The sequence below is a fragment of the Canis lupus genome, chromosome 24, assembly GCF_048164855.1.
Source record: "Canis lupus baileyi chromosome 24, mCanLup2.hap1, whole genome shotgun sequence".
Lineage (NCBI taxonomy): Eukaryota > Metazoa > Chordata > Mammalia > Carnivora > Canidae > Canis > Canis lupus.
The window spans coordinates 21,500,730-21,523,040 of record NC_132861.1 but is presented as its reverse complement, the minus strand read 5'-3'; the positions used below and the strand labels follow the sequence as shown (position 1 = coordinate 21,523,040).

At 37.8% G+C, this 22,311-nt stretch overlaps 1 protein-coding gene across 8 annotated transcripts in view; it reads left to right on the top strand.

Annotated features, from left to right (window-relative positions):
• The window catches only part of LOC140615870 (ankyrin repeat domain-containing protein 26-like), a 185,417-nt gene extending 173,576 nt beyond the window's left edge, over window positions 1–11,841 (top strand). For 5 of the 8 annotated variants that reach the window (XM_072795925.1, XM_072795926.1, XM_072795927.1 and 2 more), the window contains 3 exons: window positions 797–914; window positions 10,026–10,328; window positions 11,464–11,841. In XM_072795925.1, the coding sequence (XP_072652026.1) occupies window positions 797–914; window positions 10,026–10,328; window positions 11,464–11,682 (640 nt within the window). In that variant the 3' untranslated portion in view covers window positions 11,683–11,841. Of the gene's footprint in view, window positions 1–796; window positions 915–10,025; window positions 10,329–11,463 lie in introns of those variants that run through there. The other 3 variants (XM_072795929.1, XM_072795930.1, XM_072795931.1) reach the window with 2 other exon arrangements.
• The last annotated feature ends 10,470 nt before the right edge of the window (window positions 11,842–22,311 follow it).

Below are 22,311 nucleotides of genomic sequence, written 5' to 3'. Positions count from 1 at the left end.
AAAATGAACAATTTCACTACTCAGATTTTTTAAAAAGTCTTTCCCATGTCTCTGAAGCTCCCACCTGGCTTCCTTTCTGCTTATTTGCTGAGTATTTAAGTTTTGTTCTGATTCGTCAAAACTTTTCTGTCGTTTAACTTTTTTTCTCTCCATTGTTTTGCATCCTTCACTTTCCTAAGAGTGTGCTAGCCAAGGTATTAGATTTTTGTTTAAAACAGTCTCATAGGCCATCACCATACATTATCTCTCTGCTGGTTTCCTTTCTTCTAAAGCTCTGCCTCTTCCTTCTTCCTCTGAACTCAAACTTTAAATATTTTTCTTTCCTGTTTCTCTTTCTGTTTTGAATGGTCTCCTTTGATGTGTTTTGTCTGTATTTTCTTTTCTTCTTGTAAACTGTGGTAGGTGGGTACCAAAATGTATTTTTGCGCCTTTTTAAAACATTAATAGATGGGGATGCTTTTCTTCCTCACCGTGGATTACTAGTCTCTACTACCTAATAATAGATTAATTTTTATATTCACATACTGAAAATAGATATTAATAATAACTTACAAGAACTCTTAATATAGTTCCCCTGATAACTCTTTAACTGCCGTATGTGTCATAAAAATCTTTTTCATATTTTTTTACTTAGCAATATAATTTAGTTGGTATTCTCTCAAACAATGTGAGATTGGAACAAATGAGATATCATAATTATAGATTTGTTTATATGATAGAACATATTATCTATTTAAATAAGTATTAAATATTTCTTCCTAAAGGTCCTGACTTACTCATTCTATACCTTCTGCAGACTTAAGAACATGATGAGGAGGTTAAGTAAATATGAAAATGGAGAGCCTCCTTTCTGTGGAGATATAAAAACCAGTCAAACGGACATGGATACTCAGATTAATATGCTAAAACAGAAGGTAATTTTTAATTACTTTTGGGACTCTAAAATCATTGGGAAATAAATTCCTCTGTGCTTTGAGCAGTAAAATACAGATTTTTCTATTAATCTTACATACTTGATATATATTTTTGGTATTAACTTTATTGAGATATAATGAACATAAGATGCATATTCAAAGACTACCACAATCGATATTAGAGTGTTTTGTCACCGTAAAAATAAACCCTATGCCCTTTAACTGTCACCTCATGCTAGTTTCCCCCTCCCTATTCTTCTTAGCCATAGGTAGTCACTATTCTACTCTCTGTCTCTATTGATTTGCTGCTGATTTTGGACATGTCATCTCAATGGAATCACCAAATATTTTATCCTTTGTGACTGCCTTCTTTGGTTTAGCATGTTTTTAGATTTATTTTGTGCCATGTGTCAGAACTTTATTATTTTTTTATTTCTCAATACTGTCCCACCGTACGGACAGCCCACATTTTATTTATGTATTTATCATTTGGTGGACGTTTGGGCTGTTACACTTTTTGGCTATTGTTAATAATGCTGTTGTGAATACACATGTACAAGCTTTTGCGTGAACATTTTGTTTCTCTTGGGTATATACTTATAAATGGAATTGTTAGTTCATATTGTTAAAGGACCTTTAACATTTTTGGTTTAAACCTTTTGAGGAACTGCCAGACTATTTTCCAAACTGGCTGCACCATTTTACATTTACGTCACCAGTGTTTGAGGATTCTCATTTTCCCTGATTCTTGTCAATGTTTGTCATTATCTGTTGTTTTTGTTATAGCTATCCTATTGGGTGTAAAATGACATGTTGTAGGGGTATTTTCATTTGCTTCAAATTTTTATTTGAATTCTCGTTAGTTGACATATCATGTAATATTGGTGTCAGGAGTAGAATTTAGTGATTCCTCACTTAAATACCCAGTGCTCATCAGTACAAGTGCCTTCCTTAATACCGATCACTCTTCTAGCCCCCCACCCCCCCCCCCCGCCCACATCGACAGCAACACTTAGTTTATTCTCTATGGTTGAGAGTCTCTTACAGTTTGCTTCTCTTTCTCTCCTTTTTCCCCCCTTCCCCTATGTTCATCTGTTGTTTTGTTTTTGTTTTTTAATCCCACATAGGAGTGAAATCATATGGTATTTGTCTTTCTCTGACTTATTTCACTTAGCATAATACACTTGTTGAGTTCCATCTGTCTTGTGGTTTTAATTTGCATATTTCTTGGAACTGGTGATGTTGAGCATCTCACCTTTATATGTGGTCATTATTCATTTCTATATCTTGCTTAAAGAACTAATCATTTCTTTTATCCATTTTTATATTGGATTGTCTTTTTATTATTTTAAGAGTTCTATCTATATCCTAACTACAGACCCCTTATCAGGGATATGATTTTCAAATATTTTATTCATCACCTTGCCATTTCACTTTTTCTTGATGGTTACATTTGAAGCAAAGAAGTTTTTATTTTTTAAATTTTGATGAAATACTTAATCTGTTTCTGTCTTTTGATGCCATATTTAAGAAACTGTTGCCAAAAGCAATCACAAACATACACACCTGTTTTTTCTGAGTTTTATAATTTTAGTTCTTAATATTTCATGTTAAGTTTGTACATATGTTATGAGGTAGAGGTCTAATTTTTTCACTTTGTGTGTGGATATCCATTTGTCTCAGTACCATTTGTTAAAAAGACTATTCTTATCCTACTTAAGTGTCTTGACACCTTTGTTGAAAATCAATCCACCATAATTTGAGAGTTTATTTTTAGATTCTCAATTCTAATACATTGACCTATATATGTCTATCCTTACGTCACTACCAAATCAAATTTTATGAGAATGCTTTCCTAGTCCTCTTGCAAATTACCACTCATTTATGTAATAATAAAAAGTCCATGTAGTAGTACCTAACTTTACTCCTGTAAAGACTTATACTTTTTGAAGGAGCCTTTTGCCAGCTTATGCCTTGCTGACTACCTGACACAATGAGAAGCCAGGCTCAGAAAGATAGAGTCCCGTTTGTCTCCTCCAGTAATACCAGTAGTTTCTCACTCAGTGCCTCCCGCATCCATTTCCATCAAATCTTGGTTGTAGGATCCACTGTCTACTATTTACTTCATTGTGTTTTATTAACTTGTTATAATGCATAGACCCATCCATAGATTTCACCATCTAGGATATAAAAGATTAATAACTCTGGGCTATCAGCCTTCCTGTTTGTAAGTCTTGCTAATCCATCATCTTAAAATTCACAATTAGATACTCTTTTGACCTGGTTCTTGTGCATACAACACTGGTGCCGATCCCGTTCTTGGCACAGATCCTACATTCTTGGAAAACACAGTTGCCTGTATCCATCTTCTTTTACTGAAATAGAAAGATATGCATAGCTGTACTTTGATAGGTCAATACATAATTAATGGAATAAACATTTCATTACATTATGTCAATACACCTGTAAAATATCCTGTTGCATTTAACTGAATTATCAGGGAAGCCCGGGTGCCTCAGTGGTTTAGCGCTGCCTTCAGCCTGGGGCGTGATCCTGGAGACCCAGGATTGAGTCCCACGTCAGGCTCCTTTCATGGAGCCTGCTTCTCTCACTGCCTGTGTCTCTGCCTCTGTCTCTCTCTGTGTCTCTCATGAATAAATAAATTAAATATTTTTTAAAATAATCAAATTATCAGAGACCAATAGTAGGCGAGCAATTTGAATCACAAAAAAATTTTCAAAGTGAACCTGTATGATATGGAGAAGCATTCTAGTACGATATATAAAGATGAGATAGTCTTACTTACCTCCCCTGAAAAATAAGCTTGCAGTAAGATAAAGGAGAAATTATATTTCAGTGTGCCAAAGGACAATACATTTGTTTCGCTAACGAAAAGATTAGAAATTATTCCATAATGTTCTCCTTATTTCATCACTGATGAAGGGAGAATGAAGATTATTGATTTAAAAGCACTCAGTGCTGCCTCTTTCTTTTAGAATTGCAGTTAATTGAAATCAGATAAAAGGTTCCGTTTTGCTTATTAAACTTTTACTAGTTGTTCAGCTGTTATACTTCAAATCATATGTCTCTCTGCTTGCCAGTCTTTTTTCTCCCCTAACTTGAGGGGAAATTTAAAAGAGGAGTTCTTGCCTAGTTTTAATAATTTGTAATTGAAGGGATTCTTTAGAAAAACGTCTTAGAGAAAGGAAGATGGTGGCAGGGTAGGAGGAGCCTAGACTCACCTCGTCCCACTAATACAACTAGATACCTATCAACTCATCCTACATACCCCAGAAATCTACCTGAATACTGACAGAACAAAGGCCACAACTAAAGAGAGAGAAGAGGCCACTTCGGAGAAAGTCGGAGGTACAGAGACCTAGTTTAGAAGAGAAAGAGATCCTATCTGCAGCAGATGGGAGGGAGTAGTGGTCCCAGGGAAGGGCAGGAGAGAAGAACACCTGGGAATGCACATAGCCACTGGCTTGGAAAAGGAGAGTGGCTGAATTTCCTCAGTTCTTGCAACTACAGGGGGCTTAAAGCCTGGAATTTTAAAGGTTATTCTACCCCAGCTTGGCTGGGGTAGAATCTGTAGGGCACTATGCTTGGAGAGAGGCACACAGCATGGAACCAGCTGGCTGATGCCATTTCCCTCCCCTGGCCCTGAGCACAAACACAGAGCCACCTGTGGGAATCAGTGCCACCTGACACCAGCTGCCTAACTTGCTTACACCAACCACCACCCGTTTGTACTCCAGGGGAACTGCCCTTTTCGATCATGCTTGCCTCAGTTCCAGCACAGCAAGCCCTTCCCCCAGAAGACCAGTACAAACTCCTGCCTGACACCATGTGTCCCGACCAGTTTTGCAGGGTCTCAGTTCCAGTGGAGTGTGACAGGTCTCATTTCGCAAGCTAGTTAAAACCTGCTAGATTCAGGCCAAGTACCAAACACTGCCCGCAGCAGATACTGAGAGCCTATCTCTCAGATGACTGGCCTGAGGGATAGAGGAGCCAGAACCAAGTAGCACAGTGCATGCCGCACACCCTGGAGACCCCCCTGAAGCACCAAGCCCTGGGCACTACGGGACCATTTTCAGTGGTCCATTACTTTCAGGAACAAGTGACATAACTGGCTTTTCTAACCCAGAGAAACTGGCAGAGACCTAGACAAAATGAGAAGACAGAGGAATTTATCTCAAATGAAAGAACAGGATAATGCCACAGGGCCAGAGATCTAAGTGAGAGAAATAGAAGTAACGTGCCTGGTGGAGGATTTAAAGCAGTGACCATAAGGATGTTCAGTGGACTTGAGTAAAGAATGGTGGAAGACATCAGTGAGACCCTTACAACAGAGATAAAAGAGTTAAAAAAGAATCTGAGATGAAGAGTGCAATAAATGAAATTAGATTACAGATCTGGAATATTCTCTAGACTAGATCATATATTAGGCCACAAACAGGCCTTGGGAAGTACAAAAAGATTGAAGTCCTACCATGCACCTTTCCTGACCACAATACTATGAAACTAGTAGTGGACTACAAAAAAAAAAAAAAAAGGTCTGAAAAGACCACAAATACATGGAGGTGAAATAACATCCTACTATCAATGTGTGGGCCAACCAGGAAATAAATGAAGAAATTTCAAAATACATGGAAACAAATGAAAATGAAAACACAATTGTCCAAAACCTTTGAGATGCAGCCAAAGTGATTTTAAGAGGGAAGTATATATAGCAATACAGGCCTACCTCAAGAAGCAAAAAAAAAAAAAAAAAAAAAATCTCAAAACAACCTAACCTTGCACCTAAAGAAGCTAGAAAAAGAACAACAAATGAACCTAAAGCCAGCAGAAGGAAGAAGATAATAAAAATTAGAGGAAAAATAGGGGTCCTGGGTGGCTGAGTTGGTTAACTGGCCAACTCTTGATTTTGGCTAAGGTCACGTTCTCAGGATCCTGGGATTGAGGCCTGCTTCAGCCTCCAACCTCAGTTTACTGGAGGATTCTCTCTCTCCCTTTTCCTTTGCCGCTGCCCCCCTCCGCCCCAATAAATAAATCTTTAAAAAATATTAGAGTGGAAATAAATGATACAGAAACTAAACACAAATAAAAATAGAACAGATCAACAGTAGCTAGTTCTTTGAAAAATTTTAAAAAATTGATAAGGCTCTAGCCATAGTTCTCAAAAAGAAAAGGGAAAGGACCCCAATAAAATCACAAATGACAGAGGAGAATAACCAACACTGCAGAAATCCAAGTAATTAGAATATTATGAAAAATATATGTCAACAAATTGGACAACCTAGAAGAAATGGGTAAGTTCCTAGAAACATATAAATTACCAAAACTGAAGCAGGAAGAAAGTAGAACAGGACGCTAACCAGCCAAGAAATTGAATCACTCATCCAAAAACTTGGAACAAACATAAGTCCAGGACCAGATGGTTTCAGAGGCAAATTCTACCAAGCATTTAAAGAAAGAGTTAGTATGCATTCTTCTCAAACTGTCCCAAAAAACAGAAGAGGAAGGAAAACTTCCAATTTCATTTGATGAGGCCAGCATTACCCTGATACCAAGACCAGATAAAGACACCACAAAGAGAATTACAGGCCAATTTTCTACTGCAAAAATCCTTATCAAAATAGTAGCAAACTGCATCTAACAATACATTAAGAAAATCACCGCCATGATCAAATGGGATTTATTCCTGGGTTACACGGGTGATTCAGTATCTGCCAATCAATCAGTGTGATGCACCCTATTAATAAAAGAAAGGAGAAGAATCATCATCATTTCCATAGATGTAGGAAAAGCATTTGATGAAGTACAATATCCATGCATGATAAAAACCCTCCACAAAGTAGGTTTAAGAGGGAACATACCTCAACATAATAAAGGGAATATATGAAAAAATGCACAGATAATGTCCTCCTAAATGGGGAAAAACCAAGAGAAAAAGTTCATGTCTGGTGGTGTTGATGCTGGCTGTTGCCTAGACTTATCGTTAGGGCAGGCAGCCAAAATGCTTACACTGGCACACCTGGACTCTCTTTGTGGCCTGAGCCTCCTCACAAGAGGAGGGGCTAAATTCTAAGTAAGCAGGCTGAGATACAGAACAGGGCAGAAGCTGTGTTGCCTTTCGTAGCCTAGCCTTGGAATACACATAACATCACATTCACCATATTCTGTTCGTTAGTAGCAAGTCACTAAGGTTAGCCCACAGTCTTTTTGTTTTGTTTTGTTTTAATGGAATACTGGAACACCTATGAACACATGAAGAACGCAATTTTTAGTGTAATTTACCCACCGGCCACAGAGTTCTGTATTCCTTTCACATGAAAAATACACTCACCTCCTCCTAGTACCTCCCACAAATCTGTTATCATGGCATCGGGTTCAGGAGGGAGTCCAAGATCTTGCCATCTTAATCAGGTGCAGGGGGGTAAGGTGCCAGGGTTATGTTGTCTAAATTTTAGTCCCTTGAGTGCAGGTTCTCTCAATAGGAATGAAGACTTGAGAATTAAAGAGAACAGTTCTCTACTATTTAAAACACAACATTCTGGTGACTTGCTAAAGACTCTTCCATTCAGAAAGAAGATGGAAATCAAATTAGTCCATAGCAGGTTTGAAATGCAGCCTGATGCATGCTGTCCGTTTTTCAGTCAGACTTAGTCTGAACCATGGAAATTTTTCTCCATGGCTCTTTGCTCTCTATCTTCTCAGAGCTCTTGGTTCTGTACTTAAAGAAATGACCTGTGTTTGCAGCTGTGTTTTCAGCCTGCTGCTTCCCTGTGGGGACTTCTAAGACCCAAAGGCCTATTTTCAGTCTGTGCTATCTAGGTCTCTTTTAGTCCAAGCTCACAAACAGTGTTTTTGATGCTATAATTTTCTTAACTTCTTGAGTTTTTCTGTGAAAATCAATGGATTGATTTTATGTCAGTAGAAAAGCCACTCTCCCGGGTCTTTTTGAGATAAACTTTTCAACTGGGCTCTCCTGTGAAGCTCATACTCTTAAGATCCTTAAAGAAATTTGAGGCATACCTGAAATCCTTCTGAGGTCTTAAAAGGTTTTATAATCTTGGCTTCATCCATAGGCCATGTTTTCCGGGATTTGCTCTTGACCCAGAATGCATTTCTTTATTTTAGCATTATTTGACAATTCAGCGTATGGAAAGGCTATAAATGTGGAAAAAATATTTGAACCCAGTTGGTCTGGGTCTTTCATACTGCATAGACCTTGTTTAGTTTATCTTTTGTGTCCGTTTTACTTTCAAGTGGTTTGTGGCGCGAGTTCCTTTTCCTCTAGTGTCATTTTCTTCACTTGCCTGGAACCTTTGCTGTCAGCCTCTTCGAGGGCCATCAGGTTTCCATTAACAGTCTGTTGGAAGCCCTTTTGGTTTTCATTCTTACTCTTCCCTACATCCTTTCAGTTTCTACCTACCTCTCGGTTCAAAGGAGGTGCAGGTTTAAATTTCTTAATGGCAGCACCCCAAGTTTAATATCAGTATCTGTGCCAGTTATGTATTGCGGCATAATAAACCACCTCAAAACCTAGTTGCTCAAAACAGCATTTATTTGGTTCACAAGTGTTTAGTTTAGGCAAAGCTGAGTAAGGCCAACTCATTTCTTCATTTGGTGTCAGCTGAGATGACTGGAGGCCGGGGACTAGAATCATCTAAAATCATGTTCATGCAAATGTTTGGCTGTTGAGGCTGGCTTTTGGCAAGGACGTTAGCTGTGTCAGTCTCAGCTGAAATGTCTACATGAAGACACACCAGGTGGCTTGAGCTTCCCCACAGCAGCTAGATTCTAAGGGTTGGTTTCCCTAGAAGAATGTCAATGGAAGCTGTATCACATTCTTTAACCTAGCCTTAAAAATCGCACAGCAGTTCTGCCGAATTCTATTCACTGGAAACCAGTTACTAAGGTCAGCACATTTTAAGGGGAGGGATTATCATGGGAGAAGTGTCAAAGAATTTATAAAACCACCACATCCACTCACCCTGTCTCATCAATCATATCCAGAAGAAAGAAGTTCTTCCCGACTCAGCATCACTGAAACTCTGTCAGGTTTTTTGGTGGTGGTTTTTGGTGCTTAGTATGTCCCCTTGTTTTGTGGGAAGTAACAGAGGATTATAAGATAGTACTATTCAATTAGGTGGGGGGTGTTTGTCCAAAAGTATATGGTTCATCTCACTAAGTTTTTATACTGAGAGGTGTGGTTTCTTAATTCTGAGAATCATTTCTCCTGGGAATGCAATTCAAATTAATGTAAATCATTTGTAATTCAGAAAAAGGCTTGTGGCATTAAAAGCAGTATTTATAGATTCAATAATTAGAGTCTTATTTTTAAAGTCTTCTCTTAGGAAGCATTTATTGGTTCAGACCTACATAAGTCAATATGACATTACTAAAACTTCTTAAAAATTAATGGGAGTATTCATTGGGACACCCGAGTGGCTCAGTGGTTTGAGTATCTGTCTTTGGTTCGGGGCATGATCCTAGGGTCTCGGGATCGAGTCCTTCATCGGGCTCCCTGTGGAGTTTGTCCCTCTGCCTATATCTCTGCCTCTCTCTCTGTGTCTCATGAATAAATAATTTTTAAAAATTATGGTGTGTTAGGATGGGGGAAGGGGCAAGAGACTTCTTTTTTAATATTTTATTTGAATTCAATTTGCCTATATAAGAGACTTTACACTAAGAGGTGACTTACAGTTATTTTATGGAGGAAAGATCTGAAGCAGTCATAGCAAAATAAAAGCATAAAATGAAGTACAAATGTTGTGTGGCAAAGACAATGATAGCAGAGATCTTTTTAAGTAACTCCTAGTGGTTTTAACTTTGTTCTTAATTTTCTAAGTGCTTCAGGGTTCCACATTCTAAGACTCTACTACAAAATAGATTATATTTTATTGCAAATGAATTCATTTTAAAATGGGAGCACCTGGCTGACCCAGTCAGTAGAGCATATTACTCTTGATCTTGGCGTTACGAATTCGAGCCTACGGTTCAGTGCAGAGATTTAAAAATAAAATGTTTTTTAAAATGTTGGTTATTGTTTTGAGTTAAACTAATTTCACTCCATTTCCAAACTGTATTGTTCTATTCATGCAGATTGGTGATCTTAGAGCAAGACTGGAAACTGAATCTTCAAGATGTCTACAGCTGGATGCAAAAAATCAAGTTCTTCAACAGGAGCTATTATCTGTGAAAGCAACAGAGAAGAAATGTGAAAAACTAGAACAGATGAACAAGAAGTTGGAACAAAGAGTAATAAACCTCAGAAGTGTTGCAGAAGTCAATGTGGTAGAACGCAGTCAAGTAGAAAAGTATAAACGGGAGATTAAACAGGAGGTTGACCAGCGAGTAAGACTAATTTTAGAAAAAAGATTAAAAGAAGTCAATCGATTTTTACAGGTAAATTTACTGATCTGTGATATGGTTTCATTTATTTCACTACAAATTACACTTTGGTTATATGCGTTGTGTATGTTTCCTCTGCTTCCTTTACAGCAATCTGTTTGGTAGATTTCTGGAGGCATTCGTTCCTCCCTGTAAAGATTTCAGTTTTCATCATTATTCTCACTTAACTGATCTTTCAGAATGATTCTCAGGAGAGAATCATTTTATTTTTATGACCAGTTTGTATGAAACAGGACTATTTTTTTTTTTTTAAGATTTTATGTATGTATTCAGGAGATACACAGAGAGAGGGAGAGAGAAGCAGAGACACAGGCAGAGGGAGAAGCAGGCTCCATGCAGGGAGCCTGATGTGGGACTTGATCCCGGGACTCCAGGATCACGTCCTGGGCTTATGGCAGTGCTGGCACCCTGGGCCGCAGGCAGGTGTTAAACCGCTGAGCCACCCCGGGATCCCCTGAAACAAGACTATTAAGAGGAAAAGAAAAAAATTGTGATTTAAAACTTTTACCAAATAAATAAATAAATAAATAAATAAAACTTTTACCATGGAGTGTCTGGGTGGCTCAGTTGGTTAAGCAGCAGACTCTTGATCTCAGCTCAGGTCTTGGTCTCAGGTTTGTGAAATCAAGCCCTGCATTGGGCTCCATGTTCCATTCCTGGGTTATTCTTCCTTTTTGAGGATTTCATTTATTTCCTTATTTATTTATTGAGCATGAGCAGGGGGATCGGCACGGGGGGGGGGGGGGGAGAGAGAGACAGAGAATCCGGGGTAGACTCCATACTGGGTGCGACACAGGGCTTGGCCTCAGGACCCCTGACTGAGAACATGCTCTGAGCAGAAATCAAGAAACGGGTTATTCTCAAGTTGTATTATGCACTTTTTAAATTTTTTAATTGATTCTCTTGTTCTTTGAAGTATCAGATTGCATGAGTACTAATATAAGAATGATTAAACTTTATCATTCAGATTTAATTCAGGTGACATTGATGATAAATATTTTACACTTCAGCTTTTTTTTTCACATTTAAAATTGCTCTCTGAATCATTGACTCCCAACTAAAGGAAAGAAATATACTATAATTACTCAAGTTTTAGCTGTTTTAAAACTGTGCTTTTAATTTTCTTTAGACACAAGCAGCATATCAAGAAAAGTTAGAACAGTTTAGAGAAAGTCATCATGCTTCAATAAAAAGTCAAATGGCACTCAGAATTGAAGAGCTGGAATCTGAACTTCGATCCAAAGTAACAAATTCTCAGGAACTTGAAACTGAATTGGAAAAGTACAGGAAACTCTACTTACAAGAATCAAAAATGCGAATGTCATTGACAGAAGAACTAAGCAAGTAAGTTAAAACAGAATCAATGAAAATAGATTTAGCTTATCAATTTGCCTCTAAAGCATAATTTTTATGGAGATGGTTTCATGAGATGAGTAGGAAGTGAAAGCCAACTGGACAGTATAGTTTTGGAAAATAACGTTTGTAAATAAACTTACCATTTTATGTTCATCCAGGATAGTTTGCCTCTCTCCTCCTTTTTCTTTTTTTCTTTTTTTTTTCTGGTTTTATATGACTTTATTTTTCCCGTTAATATTTTCAGTTACTCTATCTTGTTGTCTTTACAAACTAATTGTTTAAAACTTTATAATTTAGACAGCGTATTATTTTTTAAAAGTTGATGATATATTTTATTTAACACAACGCATCAAAAAATATCCTTTCAACTTGTGATCAATATAAAATTATTACTGAGATATTTCAGATTTTTTTTCATTTGAAGTCTTAGAAATCCAGCATGTATTTTACAATTATGGTGTATTTCAATTAGAACACTAAATTTTCATTGGGAATACATATCTATATTTAAACTTCATAAAATTTATAGTGGAAAAAGCAGATTCACATACCTGCATGTTTCCAACCCTACTTAAACGTTTGTTTTTTTTTAATTTTTTTATTGGAGTTCAATTTGCCAACATTTAGCATAACACCCAGTGCTCATCCCGCCAAGTGCCCCCCTCAGTGCCCATCACCCAGTCACCCCAACCCCCCGCCCACCTCCCCTTCCACTACCCCTTGTTCGTTTCCCAGAGTTAGGTGTCTCTCATGTTTTGTCACCCTCACTGGTATTTTCACTTATTTTCTCTCCTTTCCCTTTATTCCCTTTCACTAATTTTTATATTCCCCAAATGAATGAGACCACATAATGTTTTTGTCCTTCTCCGATTGACACGTTTCACTCAGCATAATACCCTCCAGTTCCATCCACGTTGAAGCAAATGGTGGGTATTTGTCGTTTCTAATGGCTGAGTAATATTCCATTGTATACATAAACCACATCTTCTCTATCCAGTCATCTTTCATTGGACACCGAGGCTCCTTCCACAGTTTGGCTACTGTGGACATTGCTGCTATACACTTCGAGGTGCAGGTGTCCTGGCGTTTCACTGCATCTGTATCTTTGGGGTAAATCCCCAGTAGTGCAATTGCTGGGTCGTAGGGCAGATCTATTTTTAACTCTTTGAGGAACCTCCACGCAGTTTTCCAGAGTGCATGCCACAATTTCTGCTGAAAAACCCACTGATATCCCTGTAGTGGTTCGCTTTTATGTAACTAATTGCTTTTCTTTTCTTTTTTTTTCTGCTTTTAAGATTCTCCTTTTCTCTTTAATTTTTGACTTGTTATTATGTGTCTTGGTGTGAAACTCTTTGGGTTCTTTTCATTTGGGACTGTCAATGCTTCCTGAGCCTGGAAGTCTGTTTTCTTCCCCAGGTTAGGGAAGTTTTTAGGTATTCTTTCTTCAAATAAGTTCTTCGCCCTTTTCTCTCTTCTTTTTCTGAGACCTCTCTAATGTGAGTTTTATTACACTTGATGCTGTTCCAGAGGTCCCTTTATCTTAATTTTTCAAATTCTTCTTTTTGCTTTTCAGATTGGATGATTTTTACTACCCTGTCTTGCAGATTGCTGATCTGTTCTTCACATCTTTTAATCTGCTGTCGATTGTGTCTGGTGTATTTGTCATTTCAGTTATTGTATTCTTCAGCCCTAATTGGTTCTTTTATATATTTTCTCTTTGTTGAAGTTCTCACTGAATCTGTCCATTCTTCCAAGTTTGCTGAGCATCTCTGTGACCATTACTTTGAACTCTGTATCAGGTAGACTCCTCATCTCTGTTTCATTTCGTTCTTTTTCTGAGGTTTTGTCTCGTGGCCTTGTTCTTTCATTTGGAACATACTCCTCTGTGTCCTCGTTTTGTCTGACTTTCTCTGCTTGTTTCTAAAACTGTTCTTTCCAACTTTTCTCTCTTCAAAATATGTTGCTTTGAACAATGAATGTTAGTTATAAAGTCAAGCAAGAAGAAACATTTTTTGAAATATTGTCTGGTCATTTCTCTCATTGGAGCTGTGGTGGGGTAGGTGGCAGATGACAGTGTTCTTCTTTTTCTGAGTTCAGAGCACAGGAGTCAGGCAGATGGAGATAAAAACTTAGTAGCTTTGTTACTAATACATGCTAACGGATTGGAGGATGTGGTTTGGGTGGGTATGTAGCCACAGTGAGCTTCCCAATTCTTTATCCCAAATTAGGCACTTAGGCACTTCCCCAACACAGTAGTAAGTGGAGGAAACAAATGTTTGATGCCCATCCCGCGAAGATGAGAGCAGACCTGAATTCATGTTACCATAAGCAAGCACATCTTTTCAAAAAAGAGATTTGGAATCTCATAAGCACTGCCTAGTGCCTTCTCCCCAATTCGCTCATTAGGTAAATCTCCCTTCCTGCTGTGAGGAAGGTAGAGATAAGTCCACGCGTGGGTAATGATGGTTTACCTCTAATTTCTGACTGGATTTAAATTAAAGTTAGTCATGTCTTTTGTACATACCAACTCTCATAATGATGAGAGGTTGGACAGAGCATACTAGGTGGTAAAGAGAAATCTGTTTTGTGTTTAATAATCCACAACATAGATAACTCATCTGTTGATTGACTTTGGTAAACCAAGTTTTATCTGGAGGAAAAGAATAATTCTTTCCAGGAAGAGTTTCCTCCATTTCAGCCTCTTTGGTTCAACTAAAGATTTTCTCCTTCAAGTTCCGTGTCTTGTGGTTTAAAAAATGTGTGCTTATAAATGCAGTCTATTTAAACTGTTCCTAATAGGAGTTAAGATCATTTCCATTGCTGTGTTTTTATTCATAAAACTTTAAAATTTATCATTTTAAATTATAATTTAAAATTTATAATTTAAATTAGACTTCAGACTTTAGACTTTAAAACTTATAATTTAATTAGAAAGCTGTTTTGTGCCTCATGCCTAGACATTATTGAGCCACATGACAAACTTTTAGGTGTTCATTTTCAGTCGGTTATAGTTAAAAATGTAGGTATTTTTCCTGAAGATGATGAAGTAACTGGCATAAAAACCCTCGGCTCAGGAGGACCTAAAGCACATTCCTGGCCTGCAACTCTTTGGTCTTTTGACCTGAGGCAAACTGCAATCTTTCTGAGGCCTTCTTGTCTCTTATGTAAAATTAGGGACTTTGACTGAATTAGTGACTTTGATAACTTTGGGGAAAAATTTTTTTCAAAGAATAGAACTTAATTTGCTATTTGTTTTGTTTTGTTTTGGGTTTTTTGTTTTTGTTTTTGTTTTGTTTTGTTTGCATTAAACTGTATTATACAAAACAGAGACAAGTGGAGCTGTGTAGCTAAAAGAGAGATGAGACTACAGCTGTAGACTTTTGTCCCTCAATCCTACAGTATCCCCAATGGATTAGATTAGATTTCTATGATTGGTAGTTCGGAAACAAACTGTTATGAGAAAACCCTTTGAATTAAAATTTGCTGATACGTTGTTTTTGTGTGTATAATTTTCTTACCCTCCTATGTTTTTGATAAATGGAAAAGTATAAATAAAATTGCAAATATGTTCTCTTTATTAATGGATTTCAAGCTATTTCTACCATCTAACTCAGTTCTCACCTCGAAATAAACCAGGGTCACAGAAGCAAGTATTTAGGAAAAGAGCTTTTGGGGAAAAGATAATTACATTACGTTGATCGTTCCTTAAGGAAATGAAGGCAGGCACTTGAGTGACTGAGCCACCTAGGCACCACTTAGTACCTTATTTAGACCCTATTTTGGGAATTCAATGAGAGGATACCTTTTAAAAGAAAAGTCTAAGTAAGAGCATTCTAGATGGGAATATTTGCAATACACATTTGATCCTTGACCAACATGGAATTGAAGCTGCAGGTCTAGCTAGCCTACACATGGACTTTCTTGGCTGTTGGGTTGTACTGTATTTTCTCTTATGTTTTTCTCAATAACCTTTTTTTCCTCTAGCTTACTTTATTTTAAGAATATATAATACATGTAATGTACATGGACTGTGTTATTGGTAAGGCTTCCCATCACCAGTAGGCTATTAGTAATTAAATTTTGGGAGAATCAGAAATTATACAGAGTTTTGACTGCACGGGGGTAAGCGCACCTAACCACTGTATTGCTCAAAGGTCAACTGTAGTTTGAAATATTCCCAAATATTTCATAATTAAGTAGATAACTAGGTAAGTCAGGTGTTTGAAAAATTAGTCCTAATTCATAGAAAGGAAACAAAGTTACAGTTAAAATTTCTTGTTTCTAATTCTAGAAACTTATCAATGAGAAACTAAGTTGGAAAACCGGTGCTAGCTTCTATTTTTTCCTTTCCTCAAACAGATTTTCTGAAATCTCTGTATTCACATGAAAAGAAGTATATCAGTCTTCATATAGATAACAAAATAGTTTTACTCAATATTGCCAGCAGAATTTCCACATGACTTTATGTAGTCCCACTTTCTATGTTTTATGTATTTAAGAGTCTGTGCTGACAAGTAGAGCATAAAGCATATACCTTAAGATTCTGTTTTTCTGAAAGTGCAAAAGTGGAAAGCTCATTCTGAAGAATAATTAAAGAGCTGATTAAACTCTCATAAAGGGCACTTTTTCTGAAAATCACAAAGTATTACTTGAAGTGTAAAATGACTCTTGTTTGCACTTTTTGTAACAAGATCAAACAGGATCCTTCAGAAGTTCTGTATATTCTTTTATTTGACATTCCTAGTTCCATTGGTTTCTTTACTATTTTTTATTTAAATTCAGTTAATTAGCTTATAATGTTATTCTTAGTTTCAGAGGTAGAGATTCATCAGTCTTATATAATACCCAGTGCTCATTCCATCAGGTGCCTTCCTTAATGCCCATCACCCACTTACCCCACCCACCCTTCACCTACAGCAACCCACGATTTGTTTCCCATGATTAAGAGTATCTTATGATTTCTTTCCCTCTCTGATTTCATCCTGTTTTATTTTTCCTTTCCTTCCCCTATGCTACTCTGTTTTCTTAAATACCACATATGAGTGAAATCATATGATAATTGTCATTTTCCCATGGACTCAATCTGTTTACCATCAACCCCTCTAGTTGCATCACATCATTGCAAATGGCAAGATTTCATTTTTCTTTTTTAAAGATTTTACTTATTTATTTACAAGACACACACACACGCAAAGACAGAGGCAAGAGGGAAGAGGAAAGGCTCAATGCAGAGAGCCCAATGTGGGACTCGATCCTGGGATTCCGGGAGCCTGCTTCTCCCTCTACCTGTGTCTCTGCCTCTGTGTGTGTGTGTGTGTGTGTGTGTGTGTGTGTGTGTGTTTCTAATGAATAAATAAATTAAAACTCTTTTTAAAAAAAAAAAGAGAAGAAAAGAAGTTGGTAGTATTTTGATAGAGATTGCATTGAATGTAGAGATTGCTCGAGCTAGCATAGACATTTTAACAATATTTGTTCTTCAACCACAAACATGGAATGATGTCAGTTCTTTATGTCTTTCTCAATTTCTTTCCAGAATGTCCTATCGTCTGCAGATCCCTTGTCTCTTTGCATAGGTTTATTCCGAGGTATCTTATGGAGTTTGGTGCAACGGTACATGGAATGGACTCCTCAGTTTCTCTTTCTTCCGTCTCATTGTTAGTGTATAGAAATGCAACTGATTACTGTGCATGGATTTCATATCCTGCTGCTTTGCGCAATTCCTCTATGAGTCCTAGCAATGTTGGGGTGGAGTCTTTGGGGTTTTCCACATACGATATCATGTCCTCTGCGAAAAGTGAGGGTTTGGCTTCTTTCTTGATTCAGATGGCTTTTTATTTCTTTTTGTTGTCTAATTGCTGAGGCTATGTCGAACAACACGGGTGAGAGTGGACCTCCCTGTCGTGTTCCTGACCTTAGCGGCAAAGCTCTCAGTTTTTCCCCATTAAGAATGAGACTGGGTGTGGGCTTATCATAGATGGCTTTTATGATTTTGAGATGTGTTCCCTTCCTCCCTGCACTGCGAAGGGTATTGACCAAGAAAGGATGCTGCGCTTTGTCAAGTGCTTTTTCTGCCATCTGCTAAGAGGATCCTGTGGTTCTTGTCCTTTCTTTGATTACTGTAGTGTATCACATTGATTCATCTGCAGATGTTGAATGACCCTCACAGCCCAGGCATAAATCCCACTTGGACATGGTGAATAATCCTTTAATGTATTGTTGAATCCTCCCAGCTAGGGTCTTGGTGAGAATTTTGGCATCCATGTTCATCAGGGATATTGGACTGTAATTCTCCTTTTGGGTGGGGTCTTGGTCTGGTTTGGGGATCAGGGTAATGCTGGCCTCACAGAGAAAGTTGGAAAGTTTCCCTTCCATTTCTATTGCTTATAAACTGCTTCAGAAGAATAGGTGAATTCTTCCTGGAATGTGTGGTGGAGTTCTCCTGGGAAGCCACCCGGTCCTGGACTCTTGTTTGTTGGCAGATTTTTGATGACTGCTTCCATTTCCTTGCTGGTTATGGGTCTGTTCAAGTTTTCTGTGTCTTCCCGTTTCAGTTTTGATAGGAAGGGATCCATTTCTTCCAGATTGCCTAGTTTGTTGGCATGTAGTTGTTCAGAATGTGTTCTTATAGTTGTTTGTATTTCTCTGGTGCTGGTCGTGATCTGTCTTCTTTCATTCACGATCTTATTTCTTTGGGTCCGTTCTCTTCTTGAAAAGTCTGGCCAGCGGTTTATCGATCTCATTAATTCTGTCAGAGAACCAGCTCCTGATTTCATTGATCTGTTCTACTGTTCCTTTGGTTTCTATTTCATTGATTTCTGCTCTGATCTTTAGGAATTCTCTTCTCCTGCTGGTTTTAGGCTTTAATCTTCTGTTCTTTTCCAGCTCCTTTAGGTGTAGGGTTAGGTTGTGTACTTAGGACCTTTCTCGTTTCTTGAGAAAGGCTTGTATTGCTATATACTTCCCTCTTCCCATATATATACTTCGATGACCTTTGCTGCATCCCAGATGTTTTGAGCAGTTGTGTTTCCGTTTTCGTTTGTTTCTATGAGGTTTTTAAGATTGTGCTTTAATTCCCTGGTTTGATTCTTTAACCTCCGTGTATTTGAATTCTTTCCAAATTTCCTCTTGTGATCAAGTTCCAGTTTCAAAGCATTGTGGTCTGAAAGTATGCAGGGAATGATCCCAATCTTTTGGTATCAGTTGAGACCTCACTTATGACCCAGTACGTGATCTAGTGTGGAACATGTTCCATGTGCACCCGAGAAGAATGTGTATTCTGTTGTCGTAGGATGGAATGCTCTGAAGATATCTGTGAAGTCCATTTTGTGCAGTGTGTCATTCAAAGCCCTTGTGCCCTCGTGGATCTTCTGCTTAGAGGATCTGGCCGTTACAGTTATGGTTGGTGTGTTAAAGTGCCTACTATTATTGTATGACTATCAATGTGTTCCTTTAATTTTGTTATTAATTGGTTTATAAGGTGGCCTGTGTGGCTCAGTCGGTTAAGCCCTTGCCTTCGGTCAGGTTATGATCTCAGGGTCCTGGGATCAAGCCCTGATCAGGCTCCCTTTTCAGTGGGGAGTCTGCTGCTCCCTCTCCTGCTTCCCCTGCTTCTGTTCTCTCTCTCTGTCAAATAAATAAATAAATGAAATCTTTTTTTTTTTTAATTTTTTAAATTTATTTGTGATAGTCACAGAGAGAGAGAGAGAGAGAGAATGAGAGAGGCAGAGGGAGAAGCAGGCTTTATGCACCGGGAGCCCGATGTGGGATTTGATCCCAGGTCTCCAGGATCGCGCCCTGAGCCAAAGGCAGGCGCCAAACCGCTGTGCCACCCAGGGATCCCCAAATAAATGAAATCTTAACAAAAAATTGGTTTATGTAGTTGGCTGCTCCCACTTTAGAGGCATTAAAGCTTATAATTGTTCAATTTTCTCTTTGGATAGACCCTTTAATTATGGCATAGTGTGTTTCTTCATCTCTTAATGCAGTCTTTGGTTTAAAATCCAACTTGTCTGATATCAAGATTGCCACTCCAGTTTTTTTTAATGTCCTTTAATATGATAAATGGTTTTCCACCCCCTCACCTTCAATCTGGAGTTGTCTTTGTGTCTAAAATCAGTCTCTTGCAGGTAGCATATCGATGGATCTTGCTTTTTTTTTTTTTCTTTTTTTCTTTTTTTTTGTAATCCACTGTGATACCCTGCGTGTTTTGATTGGGGCATTTGGCTTGTTTACATTCAGAGTAACGATTGAATGATATGAAGGTAGTGCCATTGTATTACGTGTAAAGTCCGTGTTTGGATGTACTGTGTCTGTTCCTTTCGGTCTGTGTTACTTTTGGGCTCTCTGTTTGCTTAAAGGTTCCCCTTTACCACTTCCTGCAGGGCTGGTTTAGTGATCACAAATTCTTTTAGTTTCTGTTTGTCCTGGAAGCTTTTTATCTCCCCTTCTATTTTGAATGAGAGCCTTGCTGGATAAAATTCTTGGCTGTAGATTCTTCTCATTGAGCACCCTGAGTATATCATGCCAGCTCTCTCTGGCCTGCTCGGTCTCTTTGGATAGATCTGCTGCCAGTCGAGTATTTCTCTCCTTCTTGGTTCAGGGCCTCTTGTTCCAAGCTGCTTTCAGGATTTTCTCTTTGTGTCTGAAATTTGCAAGCTTTGCTATTCTATGTTGAGATATTGACCTGTTTCTTATTGATTTTGAGGAAGGTTCTCTGTGCCTCCTGGCACTTGAGTGCCTGTTTCTTTCCCCAGATGAGGGAAGATCTCTGCTATAATTTGCTCAAATATGCCTTCTGCCCCCTCCTTCCCCTCTTCCTCTGGGATCCCCATTATTCTAACATTGTTTTGCTGTGTGGTACGACTCATCTCTCAAATCCTCCTGTCATAGTCCAGTGGTTGTTTTTCTCGCTTTTCCTCAGCTTCTTTATTCTCCATCGTTTTGTCTTCTATATCACTACTTGTCTGTTATGCCCCATTTATCCTAGCAGTTAGAACCTTCAATTTTTATTGCATCTCACTAAGATTAGCCTTTTTTAGCTCAACTTGATTAGATATCAGTTGTTTTGTTTCTCCAGAAAGGCATTCTCTCGTGTCCTCTGTGTGTTTTTTAAGCCCAGCTGTTATCTTGATGGTCATTATTCTGAACTCTCGCTCCAGCCTCTTACTTATATCCATGCTGATTAGGTTCCAGGCAGTCAGCACTACCTCTCGTTCTCTTTGTGGCGGTGAGTTTTTCCATCTTGTCATTCTGTCCAGAGAAGAAGAGATGAGTGAGAGAACAGAATAGAAAAATATCGAGAATGACCCCAGAGAAATATATGCTAAACAAATCAGAAGAGACCCGAAACCAAAAAAGGTTTAAAAAGGTGATAATAGAATTAGAGAGCTGAGCAGAGCAGTACACTGGATCCTATGTGTATTTTGGTCTGTTTGATAGGAAATTGCATCTCCAAATTGTTAAGAGGAAACCTCGTATATACACAAAAATAAAATTAAATACAACGAAAGGCTAGAATGTAAGTGTAAAAATGGAAATTAAAAGTCAAAATATAAGAAGGATACTATCAGGCAGTTGAACAGAACCGAGCAATATACCATATCCTAAGTATGTTTTGGTTTGTTAGAGAAATATATCCAAAGGAAAAACAAGCAGGACTTACGTGTATATAGAAATAAATTAAGTATGGTGAAAGAATAGAATGTAACTCTGAAGGTGAAAGTTAAAAAAGACTTGCAGAAAGTGGTCACTTTTCTATTTGTAGAAATGCTGCAATTCTTTCCTTAGATCTCTGGTTGATTTCACAGGTGTTCAGAATGATTTGAAAGCTCTCTGGCTGACTTTCTGGGATCAGACAAAACTATGTTCTCCTCTTGCTCTGCCATCTCTGACTCAAGTGGCTTCACTTTCTTCCTGCAGTTTCTAGTTATAAAATATATCATTCATACAAAAATATATGTCTGACTTAATGAAGAATAAAATGAACAATTTCACTACTCAGATTTTTTAAAAAGTCTTTCCCATGTCTCTGAAGCTCCCACCTGGCTTCCTTTCTGCTTATTTGCTGAGTATTTAAGTTTTGTTCTGATTCGTCAAAACTTTTCTGTCGTTTAACTTTTTTTCTCTCCATTGTTTTGCATCCTTCACTTTCCTAAGAGTGTGCTAGCCAAGGTATTAGATTTTTGTTTAAAACAGTCTCATAGGCCATCACCATACATTATCTCTCTGCTGGTTTCCTTTCTTCTAAAGCTCTGCCTCTTCCTTCTTCCTCTGAACTCAAACTTTAAATATTTTTCTTTCCTGTTTCTCTTTCTGTTTTGAATGGTCTCCTTTGATGTGTTTTGTCTGTATTTTCTTTTCTTCTTGTAAACTGTGGTAGGTGGGTACCAAAATGTATTTTTGCGCCTTTTTAAAACATTAATAGATGGGGATGCTTTTCTTCCTCACCGTGGATTACTAGTCTCTACTACCTAATAATAGATTAATTTTTATATTCACATACTGAAAATAGATATTAATAATAACTTACAAGAACTCTTAATATAGTTCCCCTGATAACTCTTTAACTGCCGTATGTGTCATAAAAATCTTTTTCATATTTTTTTACTTAGCAATATAATTT